Here is a 14,149-nt window from a genome sequence, read left to right on the forward strand (position 1 = left end):
GGGTGGGAGTGCGTGGGCATTAGACCACCTATTATTTTTTTTTCTGTCCACCCTTCTGTTTTCAGCTTCTCCTTTCCCCAATCCCAAGATACATATTGTCACCAGTCCCTGAGAATTTTTTTTTAAATGAGTTTAGTGAGCTCTTTATGTGGTTAGTGATACACATCATGTCAACATTTTTTTTCCATTGCTGACCTAAGTGTGTGTGTGTGTGTGTGTGTGTGTGTGTGTGTGTGTGTGTGTGTGTGTATGTCTGTGTCCTCACATGTGTGTGCAGAAGCCAGACATCAACACTGGATATTTTCTTCAGTGGATGAAGATGGGTTTTCTCACTGGCCATGGAGCTCACTGATTTGGTTAGAATGGCTGGCCAGCTAGGCTCAGGGATGCTCTGTCTCTACCTCCCCAGTGCTGGGATCACAGGCGACTGTTTCTGTGCCCAGCTTTTTAAGTGGGTTGGGGCACTGAGTTCAAGGTCTTCAAGAACGTCAACAACTGGGCCATCTGCCCAGGCCCAAGTCTGTGCTTTTCTAGTCTATTAAGACAGTACTGGAGCCAGGCAGTAGTGACGCACATCTATAATCCCAGCACTTGGGAGGCAGAGGCAGGCGAATCTCTGTAGCTGAAAGCTTTTCTGTGTCCCGCTGGGTCCGCAGCTGCTCAGATCCAAGTAAACACACAGAGGCTTATATTAATTAAAACTGCTCAGCCATTAGCTCAGGCCTATCACTGACTAGCTCTTACACTTAAACTCAGCCCATTTTTGTTAATCTATATGTCACCACATGTTCCGTGGCTTTACCTGTGTGCCATTACATGTTGCTCCCTGGATAGCAGACTGGCATCCTTCCTCTTCCCAGAATTCTCCTTGTCTATTTATCTCGCCTATGGCTACCTAGCTCCATTCTTCCCCACCCTCAATCTTGTCAATTTATATTTAAAACAAACAAACAAAATAAACCACGAAATCTCAACAGTTGTTATAGTACAGTTTGGTAAAGGGAAATTTCTGGAAGAAAAACACAGTTGTTGAAATTACCTTTTGTGTGTTCTACTAGAAGCCAGGAATATTTCAAATACTATTTTGTACAAAATAAAGAACAAAACACAACAGTTGGCCAAGGTGGTGAAAGATTCACACAGTTCCATTTCCTATCTCTCCAACTTTTCCATGAAATGGTTCAGACTTGTAAAAGAAAAATATTCCTCTGGCAACAAAAAACACAGAAAGGTGTAGCTAGAGTTTTCCTGCCTGGCCCACAGTCAGGACAAATCTCTCTCACCTGCCAGTCCCACAGCCACTCAGACCCGACCAAGTAAACACAGAGACTTATATTGCTTACAAACTGTATGGCCGTGGCAGGCTTCTTGCTAACTGTTCTTACAGCTTAAATTAATCCATTTCCATTAATCTATACCTTGCCACATGGCTCATGGCTTACTGGCATCTTCACATGCTGTTTCTCATCGTGGTGGCTGGCAGTGTCTCTCTCTCTCTCAGCCTTCCACTTCCCAGCTTTATTCTCCTCCTTGTCCCGCCTATACTTCCTGCCTGGCCACTGGCCAATCAGTGATTTATTTATTGACCAATCAGCAACACATTTGCCATACAGAACATCCCACAGCAGAGAGGACTATCTCATAGTCACACAGCATCATGTCCAAGCAGTTTCCACGAAACTGGTCAGAAGAAAGGCTTGTGGAAGAACCTACTAAGAAGCACTTTCTTTCTGTTTTTCTTTCTTTCTTTTTTATTTTTTTGTTGGCTTTGTTTGCTTTTTGAGGAAAGGTCTCTATCTAGCCCTAGCTGTCTTGGAACTTACTATGTAAACTAGGCTTACCTTGAACTCACAGAGCTCTGCCTGCCCTCTGCCTCCCAAGTGCTAGTATTAAGGGTGTGCATCACCCCTTCCAACTTATTTTTATTTTATTTTATTTACTTAGAGAAGCAATTTCTTAGTTTGAGATAATCGTATTTGGGTATAAAAAAATTGGAGGCTGCGCATTGCGACTTTTTCCACAATTGACCTCTACTTGGGAAGAACAAAAGCCTGATATTCTGTACATTTTAGGGTACCCAAACAGAGAAGCCAGGAACTTAAGTAGCACCAGTAACTTTGATAGTAGTGTCAGAGTTACCTGTACCCCCTATTCACTCCATTCAGCACACACTTACTAAATGCCGTTCATACCGAGGACCCATTCTACTCACTGGATCCTGAGAAGTAAATCAAAACAGACAAAACTCCCTACTGTTGCGGGACCTTCGTAAGAGCAGTGGAAAGGCAATAAAAATAAACGTAATAGCTGGGGTTGTAGCTCAATGGGAAAGTGCTTGCCTACCAGGTATGAAGTCCTGGGTTCAATTCCCAGCATTGCAATAATAACAACAATAATGAGTGGTTTATGTGAAATGATAGAAGGTGGTGTGTGCCATGGGAAAAAAATAAAGCAGAGAAAGGAGATTCAGAGTGATTGGCCATTTACAATGCTATTTAGGATGACCAGAGGAGGCCTGGGTGGAATATATCACTTAAGCAAGACAAAAACAGAGAAGGCTTAAGGTAACTGGAGGTGAGCACACCAAGAACAGATAGATGAGCAGGTGACCTCTGTGGTGGGAAGAGGATGGAAGGAGAGAGCTGGGAGTTAGTTCTCTGCATGGTCAGGGGAACGGGCCCAGAGTAAAAACTGTAAGTTACCCACATATGTCGTAAAGAGAAGAGAGGATTAAGGGTTAAAACAGCAGAGTTTGAAACACCGAGGAAACTAAGTAAGAGGACTTGGAGCTGGGTATGAGATAAAGGAGCTAGACAGGAAGAGGGACAGGGCTGTGGGGCAGTGATGACAGCCTGGCTGGCCTCCTGAAGCCCTTGAGGAATATACCTGAGGCACTACTGACCTTTCAAGTGCTGTTGACTCTAATTCAGGTAATTGTGACAGACTAAATTATAAGTAAATGTGACTTGTAATAGGGAGCTTCCACTTAGAGACCATCCTATAACCCAGGAGCCAAAAGGGAAGTAACTAAGAAACCCTGCTGCCACTTCCGGGTGTCTGGGAGAGAGTTAGCTCTCAGCCACAAACTGGTCATATAGCTGTGAGAACGGAGAAGTTAGTATAGTCTCTGGCACTTGAGGCTCCTGTGAGGTTGGAGGGGAGAAGCACTGGGCAGTGAGAAACAGTTAGCAGATGGCCAAAGTCAAAGCTAGAGTCCAGGATGGACAGAGTCCACGACACTTGGTAGCATCTCCCTTGTGGGAATAGGGGACAGGCATAGAGCATGGGTCAACCCATGGCATCCCAGGGCATTAACCAATCACGGTAGAAATCACCTCAGCCTTTGCCCAGTGTCTACCATTGCTCTAAAAATTCCCCAACACAATGGCTTCCTCCCCTCTCTCAGAAACCCCTTCCCAACTCTGAGGAATTTCTCTCACTTTTCCTTCATTTCTTATTTCTGTAATATAACTTTTTTTTCACTGGTTTTTCAAGACAGGGGTTCTCTGTGTAGGCCTGGCTGTCTGGCTGTTCTGGAACTCACTCTGTAGACCAGGCTGGCCTTGAACTTACAGAGACCCATCTGCCTCTGCCTCTGCCTCTGCCTCTGCCTCCTAAGTGCTGGGATTTAAGGCATGGGCCGCCGGGCAGTGGTGGCGCATGCCTTTAATCCCAGCACTTGGGAGGCAGAGGCAGGTGGATCTCTGTGAGTTCGAGGCCAGCCTGGTTTACAAAGTGAGTTCCAGGAAAGGCGAAAAACTACACAGAGAAACCCTTTCTCGAAAAATCAAAAAAAAAAAAAACCAAAAAAACAAAAATAAAGGCATGGGCCACCAACACCCTACTGGTCTCTTCTCAGTCACCACTAATTTCTCAGCTCCAGCTGACCATCATCGAGAATCCCAGCAAAGCAAAGGTTTCACTTTAGTAGTTCTGGGATCGTGTTAATCACAGCTGATTATCCAGCCCAAGCTAGCTAGAACCACAGAATCTTAATTCAGAATAACAAATGGCCCTGATTGTCTTTAATCTTCTCTTTGAAACTTCACAAGCCAGGCCTCCATTGTCTGCTCTGCTCCCAACATTCTTATCTTCCATGCTCCCACACAACAGCTCACTGAGCTCTCAATACATGGCTTTTCTAGCCCAAAGTTCCAGCGCTCCGTAGGGAGAGGCAGGTGGACCTCTGAGTTTCAGGGCAGCCTGGTCTACAGAGTGAGTTCTAAGACATCCAAGGCTACACAGAGAGACCCAGTCTCAAAGAAAAGAAAAGAATGCAAATCTGGGCTGGAGACATGCTTACCTTGAAAGCATAGCACTTGAGTTTATTCCCCAGAACACACATTAAGAACAAAACTAACAACAACAAAAACAATGACTAGGTGTGGTAGCATAGGCTTTCAATCCCAGCGTTGGGGAGGCATACCTCTGAGGCTGCCTAGCCAGCAATCCTCAATTACTAGGCAAGCTCCAGGCCAGTGAGACACTCTGCCTCAGAGATAAGGCCTATGTGCTCCTGAGAATGATGCCTAAAGTTGTTTTTTGGCCTCCATACATTCAGGTGCACATGTACATACCCACAGGAGTATACAAGAGCTCAAGTCTAATGAATATTATAACATGGATGAAACTTGAAAACACCTGCTTTTAAAAGACTTATTTATGTATTTATGTATATGAGTACTTTATTTACGTGTATGCCTTCATGACAGAAGAGGGCATCAGATCTCATTATCGATGGTTGTGAGCCACCATGTGGTGGCCAGGATTTGAACTCAGGACCTCTGGAAGATCAGGAAGTGCTCTTAACCGCTGAGTGGTCTCTCTAGCCACGCTTGGAAACATCTTAATAAGCCAGACACAGAAGCATTGATGTTAAATAATTCCACTATGTTAAATATCTAGTTTGTTTTTGCTCTGTTTGTTTGTTTGAGACAGAATCTCATGTTGCTCAGACTGGTCTTGAACTAGAATTTTATCATCACCCTAACTGAAAATTCTGAACTCTCTAAGTAGTGACCCCCTATTCTCTTGCTCTTTTGTCTCTAACTTTGCCTATCCTAGATACCTAAAGTAGCATGCTGTGGTGATTCACAACTTTAGTCTCAACTCTGGGGAGATAAAGGCGAGTCAAGGTCAGGAGTTCAAGGTCATCCTCTGCTTCACAGTAGGCAGTACTTGATTCTCTTGTGTCTAGGCAGTTGACTCTTATAAACAGTGTAACATTGCCAAGGATGTTGACGCAGGCCTGAAATCTCAGTAACTGTGAGGCTAGGGTAGGAGGAGATGCTTTCAAGGTCAGAATCTGCTGCAAAGCAACATCCTGTCATAGCCACCTCAAAAAAAAAAAAAAGAAAAGAAAAGAAAGAAAGAAAGAAAGAAAGAAAGAAAGAAAGAAAGAAAGAAAGAAAGAAAGAAAGAAAGAAAGAAAGAAAGAAAGAAAGAAAGAAAGAAAGAAAGAAAGAAAAAAAGAAACTTGTCCAGCTCAGGCTACTAATGAACTGCATCACTCTGTACACCATGCTGGTCTGGAGCTCATAGAGATCTGCCTGCCTTTGCCTCCTGACTGGTGGAGTACAGGTGTGTACCACCACACCCGGCCTCTGAGTTTTTAAATTATGGTTTCTTTGGAGCTCTCATCACTGAGAGAGATAAAGCATGTGAATATTTTGCCTTCAAAGTGGGTGGGTTGAGCAGGACAGTGGTGGCGCACGCCTTTAATCCCAGCATTTGGGAGGCAGAGGTAGGCGGATCTCTGTGTGTTCCAGTACAGCCAGGGCTACACAGACAAACCCTTTCTCCAAACAAACAAACAAACAAACAAACTGGGTGGGTTGGGGGCTAGAGAGATGACTCAGTCTTTAAGGGCACCGGTTGCTCTTCCAGAGGACCAAGGTTTGAGTCCCAGCACCCACATGTTGGCTCACAATCATTTGAAAACACTAGCTTCCTGGGAATCCAGTGGCTTCTTCTGGACTCTGCAGGCACCAACCATGCATGTGGTGCACAGACATACATGCAGGCAAAACACCCATGTGTTTGTCTGGAACCTCCTCCAGCTCACTCCTGCTTGATTTGGAAAGCGCCCTTCCCCTCTCTCTCCGAACCTCACTCACCCTCAGAGAATCTCAAACAAAGAAAAAGTGCCCCAAAGCCGGGTTCTGAATTCTTGGCGGTTCCTCCCCTGAAGTGGCCAGTAGCCCAAGATCCCACCGGTCCGCTTCTGACCATACTTGGGCATAAACCCAGCTTATGGCGAACACGTCATTACCCCCTCACCTACAGGGTATATAACCTCCCTGCTTTAGTTCAGCCATGTGACTTCTCCAGCCCCATCTCTGGGACTGGAGGGCTCAGCTTGGAGTTGCTTTGCTCAAATATATCTGTTCTTTTGCTCTTTCAATTCGGCTTGATCTGGCTTTCTGCATTGGCAGAGGAATCTATTATCGAGTTACGGAAAACCTATTACCATACACATAAAACGATAAAAAGAAAAAAAAAAAATGGGTGGGCTGTTTCTGTCCTGTCCAGGAAAGCAGAGAAGTGAGGCTCCTTGATCTCTGCCTGCCTCTGCCTACCAAGTGCTGAGATAAAAGGAGTGTGCTGACACGCCTGGCCACACTGTGCACTTTGGGGAAGAAAAGATTAATTCTAAATGTATACCTGAAACTTCAAGAGGGCTCTCGTCTAAAACGCCCTGAAACAAGGCTGTGCTGGGCAGCCGCAGCACGCCGAGGACAACACTGTCACAACTACGGCCCAGCCACCTCCCGTGCCCTGCCCTTTCGGAACTCGCACCCGCCGCCCCTCAGGCGGTCCCCGCTCTTTCTCCCAAGTTTTCCGCCTGCCGCATTCCTTCCCGGGCGCGTCGGCGCGCGCTGACGTCATGACGCCGCAAACGCAGCCCCGCCCCTGCAGAGCTGGGCGCCGGGACGGAACCGGACTTGCTTTCCTCTCCGGGATGTGAGGCTCTGGGCTCGGTAGTGCTCTGCGTTCGCCTCGGTCTTCCCGATCATCCCGCCGCCGCCGCCGCCGCCGCCGCCGAGCTCCCGTGCGCACGCGGAGGCCGGGCGGCCGGGTCCGTGAGGCGCGCGCCCGCGTGGTCGCCGCCCCTCGGAAGCCTCCGGGGCCGCACACGGGTTCGCTACGGAGGGAGGCGGGGGCCTGCGGGAGGAGGCGGCGGAGGAGCGAGGGAAGATGGCGGCCGTGGAGCTCGAGTGGATCCCCGAGACGCTCTACAACACCGCCATCTCCGCTGTCGTGGACAACTACATCCGCTCGCGTCGCGACATCCGCTCCTTGCCGGAGAATATCCAGTTCGACGTTTACTACAAGGTACGGCCGACCGGCTCGCTCGGACCCCGCCGCCGCCGCCGCCGCCGCCGCCGCCGCCCCTGGGCCGCACCCCCTTCCACGTCCGCGGCCCGGCCCGCAGCCCTGGAGGCAGGGTCCCCTCCGAGACCCGCTGCGGTGGCGGCTTTCCGATACCCCGCCACCCCCGCGTCTGCCTCCCGAGCTGTGCGGCCCCGGGGGGGTTCTTGTGCGAGCGCTGCCCTCCATCTCCTCCGCCGCCCCGGTGTAGGCCTGCGGGGAATGCCTGGCCCAGCCCGGTCCCACCCGGTCCTCCTGTCGCTGGGGTATTTTTCGCCCTGTCCTCTTTAGTGTCAGCATCAGCTGGACTTTTTTTTTTTCCCCCCTGTGCTCCTCCCCCAGTTCTGGTCGGCACCTCTTCACCCCCCCCCCCCCCAGTACTGCTCTTTTCTTTTTTTCCTCCCTCCGCTGGTCGGAGTTCTGCCCTTTTTCCTTTCTTCTCTCAAACCGATGTGATTTACTTAGGGATTATTGGAAATGGTCTGTGGCCCTCATTTGCATATTCTTGAAAGCTTTTTGTGTGGTTTCAGGTTTTGTTTTGGTTTTTCGGCTTACGCTTGGTGTTGAATTAGGGATTTTATTAATAGGGGAGTGTTGACCGCATCTTTAGAATGGAAGCCGTGAAATTCCTTGAAGGAAAGAAGTAGAAATCTAAATTAGGCCCATCTATATGAAAATTGCAGTTTTGCAGCATTCTTAAATCGCTCCCCCTCAAAAATCTGAACAGAAAGTCTCCCAAGTTGCTCTCCAGGGAGTTTCAAGGGTAAGTGTCCTTAGACGTGGACAGTTTTTTGCAGTGTTCTGAGAGGGAGAACTTTGTGGACTCGGAGCCTCCCTTTTCCTCTTCCCCCACATTGGAGTGTGAACACTGGATTTATTCACTGATCCTTGCTGTGAGTCATCGAGAACTCCAGTTTGCAGTAGCCACCTTTGCAGAATATGACCAGTAGAGGTTCTATTTTTATTTTTAGATGTTAAATACTCCTTGTTTAGTAAGTGGTCTCCAACGGTGTAATTTGATATTTAGTAGATGTATACGCTCTTTTATGTATGTGTGATGTTTGAGGGCATTTGTTTTTTTAGAGAGATTGTCTGCTTTTTCCAGCTTGAGAACACTTTTTTAGAATTAACAGCTGACATACTGCAGTCTTTAAAATCCTGCTGCTTTGCACCAGCTTTGAACAGTTCAAGTCATTTCCCTCCTAACTGTTTGGAGAAGAATCATTTTGATAACGTGTATTATAATTTTTGGGTTTAGAAGGAAACCTCCCTCCATTCCAAAGGGTTTGGATACATTGATTTACTTTCGTGTGTAACTAATGTTAATTTTATGCTTTTAAGCTACATTCGTCCCAAGGACAAATTAATCTTCTCTTTTCAACTTGGGAAACTGCTGCAGTGTGCGCCATTTCTGTCAGTTTTATTAAGTGGTATGCAGACCTGTACATCTTTTAGAGCCAGTCACTCGGAATCTAACCAGGAAAAATACTTTTACTACTTGGATTCTGTCAAAATACTTTAGTATCTTTTTTTTTTTTCTTTTTGGTTTTTCAAGACGGTTTCTCTGTGTGTCCTGACTCTCGATCTGTAGACCAGCCTGGCCTCAAACTCACAAAAATCCGCCTGCCTCTGCCTCCTGAGTGCTGAGATTAAAGGCATGGGCCACCACCGTCTGGCTTCTTTCTTTCCTTTTTTTTGGAGACAGGCTTTCTCTCTGAGTAGCCCTGGCTGTTCTCAGGCTGGCCTCAAACTCAGAGCTTCACCTGCCTCTACCTCCTATGTGCTGGGATTAAAAGCATGTGCCACCACCATACTGCTTAAGTTTATTTTTTTTTTTTAAGATTTATTTATTATATATACAGTGTTCTGCCTGCACGCCAGAAGAGGGCACCAGATCTCATTATAGATGGTTGGAAGCCACCATGTGGTTGCTGGAAATTGAACTCATGACCTCTGGAAGAACAGCCAGTGCTCTTAACTGCTGAGCCATCTCTCCAGCTCTTAAGTTGCTTTTTTATTTATTGATTGATTGATTTTAAGATTTATTTTAAGTTTTATTTATGTATTATGTATGCAGCATGTATGACTGCAGACCAGAAGAGGGCACCAGATCTCATTACAGATGGTTGGGAGCCACCATGTGGTTGCTGGGAATTGAACTCAGGACCTCTGGAAGAGCAGTCAGTGCTCTTAACCTCTGAGCCATCTCTCCAGCCCAAGTTGCTTTTTTAAATACATATATTTGGCTATAGAAATGGCTCAGTGATTAAGAACACTTGCTCTTGCAGAGGACCTGGGTTCACTTCCCAGTACCCACATGGTGGTTTACAACCATCCATAGTGTGATGCACAGGCATACATACAAGCGAAACACTCATACACATAAGATAAAATTTTTAGCCAGGTGTAGTAGTGCAAGCCATTTAATTAATTAATTTATTTTTTGAAAGTAAAACGCATCTTTTTTTTTTTTTTAAAGAAAAAGAACAGAACTCTTGTATAATATATAGGGTTTCAGTTTTACAAAATAAAAACAGTTCTATGCATGGATGATGGTGAGTGTGGTGGTGGTGGTGGTGGTGGTGGTGGTGGTGGTGGTGGTGGTGGTGGTGGTGGTGGTGGTGGTGGTGAATATGGTATCATTACATACAGACTAGAATGTCTGAAGTCCAGAAAGATGACAGTACCAAATGCTAGTGAGGATGCAGGAACAGCAGGCATTCTCCTTCACTCCTGCTAAGAAAGCAAAAATGGGCTTGGGAATGTAGCTCAAATGGTATAGACTTTCCAATCATGTATGAAGCCCTGAGTTTCCTCATCAGTACCCACTAAACTAGGTGTGACTGCACAGGCCTATAATTCCAGACTCAGGATGTAGAGGTAGGAGGATCAAGAGTTCAAGGTAATGGACAGTTGGAGGCCAGCCTGAGCTACACAAAACCTTCTTTAAAAAAAAAAAAGGCCAGGAAAGGTGGAACACGTTTTTTGATCCTAGCGCTTTGGAAGCAGAGGCAGGCCATTTTGGTCTAAATTGTGAGTTCCAGGCCAAGAAACTACCAAAACAATATAGGCTATTGCCACTCTCTTTGGTTGCCTCCCAGAACTTGAAGGTAAGGTCTAGTGTTTTAAGGTATCACAGAGAGTAAGTAACTGGGGTGCCCAACCCAAACAGCTACATCTACAAGGCTTGAGGAGCATCGTGAAAGAGGAGGGCAGCAAGAGTGTAAGAGCCAGAGGATAAGGAGTTCCACTAATTAGTGTCCTTCCAGACAGGACAGATGCTACATGAAATCTCAAAAGTGTGGTTGCCTAGACAAGACCAGGGAGAAACTTTATTCTATCAAAGATAGTTAGCCCAGCAATAATTCATATTTTCTGAACTTTCTCCCTCCTGTTGGGAGGATTAGCCGATGGAATCAGGACATGAAATCATCAAACTCACCGGGCAGTGGTGCGCATGTCTTTAATCCCAGCACTGGGGAAGCAGAGGCAGGAGGATCTCTGTGAGTTTGAGGCCAACCTGGTCTACAGAGTGAGATCCAGGACAGGCACCAAAACTACACAGAGAAACCCTGTCTCAAAAACAAAACAAAACAAAAAAAATGACCAAACTCTCTCACCAGTGGTCTGAGATGCAGACATCACCTGTATCAGGGATAAAAGACAGAGGTCATCTCAGACCCTGAGTGTTGGCTAACCCAGTTTGGGTCTTGGTATTGAAGGATATTTGTTTGCACTGACACTCTAAGAGTGATAATAATGTTTACCTTGAATCAGAGGGCAGAGTCAGCAATTGGCTGAACGGAATTAACCATAGAGATTTTAGAGGACCCAGATAGAGGGGCACAGGAAGATACAGGGAGGGGCTGAGAGAGACTTGGGACCTTTTTGATCTGGGAAGCATGGAGAGTTAGGGTCAGCTGATTGTTCCTCTGTGTGCAAGCCATTTTAATCACAGCACTTGGGAGGCAGAAGCAGGTGGATTTCTGTGAGTTGTAGGCCAGCTTGGTCTACAGAGCAGCCATAACTACAAATGAGACAGGTGAATTAGGAGCTAAGAGAACTCGCTCAGGGTAAGGAGTAGTAGTCTGAGATTTTTGTGGGAAAGCTAAGCAGAAGGTGGAAATAGTTACTGAAGTCTGTGGTAGGAAAAACTGGCTAAAATACATGAATGAATATAGGCAGTAAGTAGTAAGTAGATGGTTACATAAAAATTGATAGCCTACAAAATAAATGGCTTTGATTCCCAATATATTTTTCCAAGGATAGAATTATTTTGTCAGCCGGGCGGTGGTGGCGCACGCCTTTAATCCCAGCACTCGGGAGGCAGAGCCAGGCGGATCGCTGTGAGTTCGAGGCCAGCCTGGGCTACCAAGTGAGTTCCAGGAAAGGCGCAAAGCTACACAGAGAAACCCTGTCTCGAAAAACCAAAAAAAAAAAGAATTATTTTGTCATAGAAATAGATAGAACATACTGAAAAATTGTAAAACAGTGTACAGATTGATAATAAAACTGGGTGTCATAATGCATGCTTGTAATCCTAGTATTTGAGGATCTGAGACAGGGAGATCACAAATTCAGGGCTTGCATATGGAGACTCTGTCTCAACAACAAAAAAGCAAAAAGTTAGAAAATAAATTGAAACTGAACTTGGTGGCTCAGGCTATAATTATAGGACTAGGGAGGTGGAGGAGATAGGAGGAACATTTCAGAGTTCAGGGCTAGCCTGGACTACAGTGGTAGGCTCTTTCTCAAAATTCACTAGTTAACTAATTAAGATGTTAGCTGATGGTGGCACACTCCTTTAATCCCAGAGCTTGAGAGGCAAAGGCAAGCTGTCTGTGTGAGTTCGAGGCTAACCTAGTCTACAGAGTGAGTTCCAGGATAGCCAGGACTGCTTCATAGAGAAACCCTGTCTAGAAAAACCAAAAAAAGATTTTACTTAGTGTAGCAAGCATTAAATTATCCGGGGAAGTGGAGTCCTACTACAGCACTTTCATGTCTATTATGTCCTGTAATGGAGAGGCTGTCATGGCCACAAAGGGAAAGAACTGTGTGGCAATTGAGCAGCAGACATGCTTTTTGGGAATCCAGGTTCAGATGGTGGCCATGAACTTGCACGAATTTTTCCTATGGGTCACAGACTCTATATAGGCCTGGCTGGGCTGGTCACTGACATCCAGACAGTTGCACAGAGCCTCAAGTTCCAGCTGAACCTGTATAACTTGAAGGAAGATCAGCAGATCAAGTCTTATATCCTTACGCATGGTGGCCAGCTTATTCATGAGAAGCAGTTTGGTCCCTACTCTGTAGAGCCTCTCATCGCTGGGTCGGATCCAAAGACCTTTAAGCACACCATTTGCTCTCTAGACCTCATTGTCTGCCCATGGTGACTGATTACATTATAGTCAGTGGTACCTGCTCTGAACAAATGTATGGGATGTTCAAGTCTCTTCTGGCAGCCCAACATGGATCCAGAACACCTGTCTGAAACCATTTCCCAAGCCATGCTGAATGCTGCAGGCCTCCAGGATGCCGTGTCGGGCATGAATGAGCATCATTGTTCACATCGTTGAAAATGACAAGATCACCATCAGGACACTGAAGACCCACATGGACTAACCCTGTGCCCTGGTCCCAGTTTTCTTTGTAATAAAATTGCCTTTCTGTCTTTTGGTTTTTTGAGACAGGGTTTCTATGTGTAACAGACCTGGCTGTCCTGGAACTCACTTTGTAGACCAGGCTGGCCTTGAACTCACAGAGATCCGCCTGCCTCTGCCTCCAGAGTACTGGGATTACCGGTGTGTGCCACCACTGCCCAGCTCAAATTGTCTTTCTTAAATTTTTTTCTGGGGAAAAAATTTGAAACACTGTGGTTGAGAGAGGTGCATTTTAAGATAGCTGGGTGTATTAGAAAGCTATACATTAATACACTGACACTGGCACAGTGACAGGAGAGTGAGATGGAATGTTGAGTATACTAGACAGCCTGGAAAGAAACTAAAACAATTTGAAGTTTCTTTACATAATGAAGTTATGTAGGGGGTGGTGTGGTGTGGTGGTGGTGGTTTACACCTTTAATCCCAGGGCTGGGGAGGCAGAGGCAGGCTGATCTCTGTGAGTTTGAGGCCAGCCTGGTCTACAGAGTGAAACACTATATTGAAAAAACCAAAAAAAAAGGGGCGGGGAGGGGGAGACAGACAGACAGATAGTGCTGTATTTAAAATCAAATTGGAAAAGATTTTTGGGATGCTTTATTTAAATAACTGGCTGTTTGGTGTATAAGTTAGGCCACTACATCAGCTCATGTACCAAAATTAACTCCATGAATTAAAATTTTAAATACACCTATTAGAATCAACAGAATAAATTATCAGGTCTGCCTCTTACATGGAGAAATGACTGAAATTTATTGCTTAAAGAATTTTTAAATGTAATTTAAAAATTTAAAAAATATCACATAAAAAGAAACAAAAAGTGAAAGTTGCCCTTCTTGCCAACACTGCAGTGCCATCTTGGCACGGAGAAGACTTTTCGAAGTATGAAACCAAAAGCCTGGAAGAAAAAGCATGAGGACCTGAACACCGTTGTCAGACTCGGCAGGCAGGCTCCATTGGACTCCCTGGCCAGCCAGCCTAGCCTAGTTGGTGAGCTTCAGGCCACTGTAAGACCCTGCCTCAGAAAAACTGAGGCGGTCATTGTTCCTGAGGAACAGCATTCAAGATTGAATGTGTCCCATATGTATCTACAGCAGAGGCTTGTGCACCTGCACACACCC

At 45.9% G+C, this 14,149-nt stretch overlaps 1 protein-coding gene and 1 pseudogene across 1 annotated transcript in view; both read left to right on the plus strand.

Moving 5' to 3' along the window:
* The first annotated feature begins 7,081 nt into the window (after positions 1–7,081).
* The window catches only part of Appbp2 (amyloid beta precursor protein binding protein 2), a 54,611-nt gene continuing 47,543 nt past the window's right edge, over positions 7,082–14,149 (plus strand). Inside the window, exon 1 of the mRNA XM_052756161.1 lies at positions 7,082–7,335. Coding sequence (XP_052612121.1) covers positions 7,198–7,335 — 138 coding nt within the window. The 5' untranslated portion in view covers positions 7,082–7,197. The remainder of the gene's footprint in view (positions 7,336–14,149) is intronic.
* Positions 10,040–13,437, plus strand: LOC128121461 (proteasome subunit beta type-3-like; annotated as a pseudogene).

This window comes from Peromyscus californicus, unplaced genomic scaffold (assembly GCF_007827085.1).
Source record: "Peromyscus californicus insignis strain IS unplaced genomic scaffold, ASM782708v3 Scaffold_3__1_contigs__length_106647218, whole genome shotgun sequence".
NCBI lineage: Eukaryota > Metazoa > Chordata > Mammalia > Rodentia > Cricetidae > Peromyscus > Peromyscus californicus.